Source organism: Limulus polyphemus, unplaced genomic scaffold (genome assembly GCF_000517525.1).
Source record: "Limulus polyphemus unplaced genomic scaffold, Limulus_polyphemus-2.1.2 Scaffold2404, whole genome shotgun sequence".
Lineage (NCBI taxonomy): Eukaryota > Metazoa > Arthropoda > Merostomata > Xiphosura > Limulidae > Limulus > Limulus polyphemus.
Genome location: NW_013668014.1, coordinates 44,521 through 51,188, shown reverse-complemented (window position 1 = coordinate 51,188; position 6,668 = coordinate 44,521). Strand labels below are relative to the sequence as shown.

The 6,668-nt window shown below is 30.8% G+C and overlaps 1 protein-coding gene across 1 annotated transcript in view; it reads right to left on the bottom strand.

Annotated features, from left to right (window-relative positions):
* Nucleotides 1-6,390, bottom strand: part of LOC106466868 (plastin-1-like) — a 54,602-nt gene extending 48,212 nt beyond the window's left edge. Inside the window, exon 1 of the mRNA XM_013927170.2 lies at nucleotides 6,233-6,390. Coding sequence (XP_013782624.2) covers nucleotides 6,233-6,307 — 75 coding nt within the window. The 5' untranslated portion in view covers nucleotides 6,308-6,390. The remainder of the gene's footprint in view (nucleotides 1-6,232) is intronic.
* Nucleotides 6,391-6,668: the final 278 nt, after the last annotated feature.

The window sequence follows — 6,668 nt, the reverse complement described above, 5'->3', positions numbered from 1 at the left end:
CCTTAAGTCATGATATCAACCTATCACAGGTTTCCTTAAGTCATGATATCAACCTATCACAGGTTTCCTTAAGTCATGATATCAACCTATCACAGGTTTCCTTAAGTCATGATATCAACCTATCACAGGTTTCCTTAAGTCATGATATCAACCTATCACAGGTTTCCTTAAGTCATGATATCAACCTATCACAGGTTTCCTTCAATATAAAAATCCATATTTCTAATTAATTTTTCAAAAGTAAATTTACCAAACCCTACCAGTTTCAAATAAGAGAAAAAACCTTTTTATAAAACCATATTAAAAATTACTTCTTAAATACAAACTTTCAAAACATTTTTCTAAATTAACTCTGACAGATTCCAATGCCTTGCTAACACCAGTATTTCTAAGCCCTCTCTACATCTCTTCTGTTTTAAAAATATGCAACAGAAAACAAACCAAAACTTTCTTTAAAGTTTCTCATCAGTTAAAACCTTTCTGTGCACTAACGAATATTTTGAAAGCTTCATTGAAATAATAAAAATACATTTAACCTTAGTCAAAAATAACAGCTCTGATTCCTTTTAACAACACTGAATGCTTCCTCTGTAAGCAGAGAATTAGAAAATGAATATTCTCAATACATATATATGTTTGATACCAAGTTTGTAAGGTAACTTCAACTATCCACTAAAATCTGTTAACCATTTTTTTTCTAATACATGTAATGTTTCTATATAGTATACTGTAAACAGTGGCTAGAAAATCAGAGTATTACAGGTAACAGATATATAAGCTTTAGCCTATTTTTCAACAAAGCTTGATTAGAGTTACACATTTTTGACTAATGATGTCATATTTGTAGATGGCTTGAATAATTTAAAATTTGGTTGGATAACAATGATATGGATCTACTGGGCTATGTGTAAGCTGCATTAACATATAACATTTGTTGGATTTGCTTGCCTTTTCTTATATCAACTTAATGGATAACAAAATTGCAGTGTCGGGTTTTATAAAGTTCTAGCGTATCAACAGAATGACTGACAAATGCACAACCAAAAATACTATTCAAAACAACTTACTGATACATACTCACGACCAAAAATCAGGTTAAATATAAACCAAAAACAACGTACTGATACATACTCACGACCAAAAATCAGGTTAAATATAAACCAAAAACAACTTACTGATACATACTCACAACCAAAAATCAGGTTAAATATAAACCAAAAACAACTTACTGATACATACTCACGACCAAAAATCAGGTTAAATATAAACCAAAAACAACTTACTGATACATACTCACGACCAAAAATCAGGTTAAATATAAACCAAAAACAACTTACTGATACATACTCACAACCAAAAATCAGGTTAATTATAAACAAAAACTTCATAATGATCTACATTATTTAGACATATTAATTGTTTCTGATTTAAAATGCACAGTGCAAAAATAAGAATTTTATCTTCAGAGAAACAGACTGCAAACTGTTTAACCATGAATGTAGAAGTTACAGTCTTTGTACTTCAATTTTAAAATGTACATAAAACATTTTTATCCCAGTAATTATAGGCCTAGTAGTCTTAGATCAGTTGATGGAAAAGTTTTGGAAAGTCTGATAAAATATGCTTTGCAAAGTCATTTAACAAAATTTAGAATTCTATTGGATTAGTCTATGTGGTTTCACCAAGTGAAAATCTTGCATTACAAATTTTTTGACATTCTTTGAAAAGGTTACTGCTTATGTAGATGAGGGTGTATGTTTTGTGTATCTGTATTTTCAGAAAGCCTTTGACAAGGTGCCACATATAAAGCTTGTAAAAAAAAAAATATCTCTTTAGGTGTATTGGATAAGTTAGCTCATTGGATAGAAGAGTGGCTGGATGGAAAAAAAAAAGAGGATTGTTATAAATGGAGTTCAGTCAAACCTGATTAATGTCACAAGTGGGGTACCTCAGGGCTCAGTCTTAGGAGCTTTGCTCTTTTTCTATTTACATCAATGACAAACTAAGGTTTGGTCAATAAATAATAAATACTTAAATTTGCTGATGATATCAAATTCTTGGGTGTTTCTAACTATGAGAAGGATGCTGCTGCTTTACAAAAGGATTTAGATCATTTAGTGAGTTGGATGAATAAATGACCAATGGGTTTTAATTGTAATAAATGCAAGATAATGCATATGGGTTATCATATTTAAATTATAAGTATAATTTGGATGGGAACGACCTTAACAGTGTCATGAAAGTAAAGGATCTTTGTGTAATAGCTGATCAGTTTCTAAAGTCATTCAAGCAGTGTGCTATTGCTAGGGCAAATAGGATTTTAAGTTGTATCAACAGAAATATTGAATACAAGTCTAAAGAAGTTATAATTTCACTGTATAAGTGACTGGTTAGGCCACATTTGGAGTGTTGTGTTCAGTCTTGGGCTCCTTACCTAAGAAAGGACATTGAATTGTTAGAAGGAGTTCAATAGAGTGTTACTAGACTGGTGCCGAGGATGGAGGGATTATTTTATGAGGAATGATTAAGATCTCCAATATTGTTTCCTCACGAAAAAAAAAAGAGTTAGAGGGTATCTGATTAAGGTGTTTAAGATTGTAAAGGGAATTGATAGCATTGATGCATCATCTTTTTTCATACTAGGGGACAAGTATAAATTTTGGCAGGGTAGGAGTCACCTTCAGCTAAAACAGTTTTATTTTTCTAACAGGGTGGTTGGCCTCTGGAATGGGTTGCCTTAGGATGTTGTGGAGGCAGTAAATTTAAGTTAGTTTAAGGGAAAGTGTAATAAGTACATGAATGATAAGGGCTGGCTTTAAGATTTTTATTTTATAAACTTGATAATTTTAGTGTAGAGGATGGGACAGCCAAGATGGACCAATAGGTCCCTTGTTGTCCCTAAACATTGTTATAAATTAACATTTACATCTGTTATCTAAGAGTATAAATTATCTCAAGTTCTAACTTCATGATATGGAGTTTCCCAATGAAATTTAAACAAACCACAGAAACTAGTCAGTACAAATGAAATTTGCATATACCTACTCAAGTAAAGAAACAGGAAATAGGTTACTGCTTATCTTATCAAGTCATTGCACTTTTTACTGAAACTGCACTTTCATAACTCTGTCACAACTTTCAATATTCATAAAAAAATCATATTAACAGCATTCACCAAATTAAAACAAGTTTTTCTTTAAAAAAAATACAAAACAAGGTAATTATTTTTACAGTTATATACTGTTAATTTAAAGATGTTTCAGGTGATAAATTTATCAAAATATGTCATATAAGTTTGTAATATAAATATTTTTATTATTCTTTATAATGATGTGTTACTAGTTAATCACAGATGTCATTGTAAGATACTGTATTTAAATTACATCAAAATGAATGACCAACATCAAAATGACTACAGTGACTGAAGACAACATAGCCACTAGTCAGCTCAAATTAAATGTATTTATTTTTTTTAATGATGAGATCTTAGCAATCTTCTGTAACTTTTACATTTCTCATGTTCACTCATCTCATTATCAGGCAAACTTTCTATGAATTTAAAACTCTGACAGAAATGTATCTCTGCTCATAGGAAAGCCTAAATCTAGACCAAGTTTTTTACTTATTGCTCATAAAATTCAAGTTCTCATTTCCAACTTTTTCATTACACAATTTCATCAAAGTTCCTAACAATTTTACAAACAATTCAAGTCACCTTTAGTTTTTTAAATTTTTAAGCCTACTATCTCTATCTCTGCACTCTTTCAACAATGTTTAAATTTTTTTTCAGTAAATGTACTAAATCTTCTCTCATTATACTACAACAGGCTTCACAAGATAACAAAAACATTTATTTTTCCAAATTCAAATTTATTTCAATAAATCCCAACATTGTGCTAGGTTTTTATCACCACAGCTGATATGCAAGTCTAAAGTTTTAAGTGTGTATACATGATCACACCTAAGTATTTTCAACAACTCCATTGTTCTTCTCGTACTCCTTTTCCATACTTTGGCCCAGACATAAGACTGTCCACATTATTCTTAAGTGGAATGTTTCATTATTGTCAGCATACTAGATGTCACTGGTATAAGAATTAAGAAGGTGACTATTAACCATCAGGCTCATTAAGATCACCACTTGGTCAAATAAAACTTATCTGAGGTTCAAAAACAAATTGAATGTAACTATTTATTAAGTTCTTCACTGTACAAACAACTAAAGTTAAAGGTAACCTTGCATATTCATATAATCCCACAAATGATTGTACAAATCTAAAAAACAGCACATCATCAACGAGCCATTCTCAGAAAAAGTGTTACATGTACATTTGAACTTTCAAAAGCTTGTATTTAATGCCCCTAATATTTAAGTCTTTTCTTCTAAACACATCATTCCCCACTCAAACATACAAGTGCTTTACTTTTTAAGCTCTTATTAACTGCGTACATAAGACTCAATTTAATTCTAGTTATGCTTATGAACAAATAAACACAACAGCTCAAACTTTTTAAACCAAGAATATTTCTTGATCATCTGTATACTCACTCCCAGAATTCTGTCAGCAGGAGTAATTTAAAATTTTTTTACAATGTGCAGCAGTAACATTTTGTGATAGAAAGTAATTTAACTAATTATAAATTATTTTACTATTTCAAATGGTGAAACCTGGCACAGGATTAATTTAGCAAATTAAATCACCAGATGTAATCATTATAAACACAAATAATGGCATTACAACTATTTCTCTAATTTTTTTACACAAAATTTGATCACTGACGAGTACACCAATAGAAACGTCTGATGGTTAGAGTACTTATCTTTGCAGCTCTTCTGTGTGAACTGCGAAGATCTTGAGCAGAACTGCAGAAAGCTACAAGAATGCGCTCATTAATTATTGTACTACTTTAAAGCGACAGGAGACGTATTCGTTTTTTCCATGGCAGTAAAACAACATCTCAGTATTTTTTAAGGCTGGTTTTTGTTTGGGAGTTACATTGGTATGTTCCTTATCTTGAGACTTAGCAGACTTTTATACATACACTTTCTTTCACCACAAGTATTCTAAAGAAAATAGCTAAAGCTCATTTCATTCTTTTAATCATGGCTAAACATCCATTCAAGGTTTTTATCATATACTACACAAATATTGATTACTAAAGAGATAAAACTGTGTATATTCTTCTCTATGCATCTTTTTCACTTGGTGTAAATACACTATTAACAAATGTTAGATTGTCAAAATAATCATGCCCATGATCAGATATTTACAAATGTAAGGTAATATCAATAGTTCTGACACGACAAGTATGTTGAGTTGCTGTTTATATTCAACTTTTTAAGACTTCTTATTCTTTGTAATTTCACAGCAAAAAGTATTCTTTTGCTTGTCAGAAATTTTTAACTATGGTACAAAATAAACCTCTGAAACCTTTTTTTCTCATTGCCCACACTTTCGAATAAAAGTAGTCATCCCCCTATCACACCTAAATCCTTTTTATTTCTTCACAATTTAAATATTTGGGACAAAGCTGCAATACAATTATACAAACATTATGTGTGTAATTATTACTTACATTTCTGCAAAGTACTTATAAAATTATATAAGTGCCTGTGAAAACATTAAACGAACATAAGTGACAAAACTATTAAAATTACAAACATCAGTGAATTTTGATAAATAAAAAAATTATGGCTGACAGTGACACACAAACCACATACTGACTTTCGTTCCAGTGTTAAAATTTCTATTATCTAAAGAAGATTCGCTCTCAGCTTCTAACAAAAGACCTTGGAAATATATTATTAATTCTAAGGCCTAGAGCAAATTTAACAATGTATAATCAATCTTGGTTTGATATTTGCTTTCGACTAAATGTGCACATAAATAGCAACGATAAATTTTAATATTTCATATTAACAGGATGTTTTTCGAAGTAAACACAGTTTAAAGACAACAGTATGTGTAGCATTAACTAACTGTTAGAAGTTATAGCTTAGTTTAACAAACAGTACTACTACTACTACTAGACAAAAGTGTTGTAAAACTACGGCGTACCGCTGATACCGGTCAACGTGAACCAATCACAAGCCTAATTTTCTAAATTCGAAGTGATACACAAAATGCTACAAAAGCTAAATTTGTTAAAAATAACTTTTAAGAAATGGCTAAAATAAATCAGTAACATATTTTGCCCATATTATTTAAACTATCAAAAATGTGCGACTCACCGTTTTAAACTGATCAGAAAGTTCTTCGCGCTGCTCTTCTGAGAGAGTCATGCTTCTTCGCTGTGGCTCTGCCATTTTGAAAGTAGGCTTAAACTTTAGAGAATAGAGGCTTTTATCACGTGATATGACTCACTTGCTAATTCACAAAGTGTAATGAAGCAACCCCGTTAGGTGAACGGAAAGATGTAGGAGGTATCTCACTCACCAATTTATCATATGCTTTTGTTGACTGTATATCTGTAAAAAAAATATATGTACATAAATAGTAAAAAAAAAAATCAAAAGATTACCACAAACGCGCGTAACTACCATGAACTGTTGAAGTACTTATTATGATGTGAAATTGCTAGTACTTTCATACCTCTATGAAGGCTGGGAGTAGCCGTTATGCTAATGAATTGCTACCTCAGATCGTTTATTGAATCGATCCAACAAA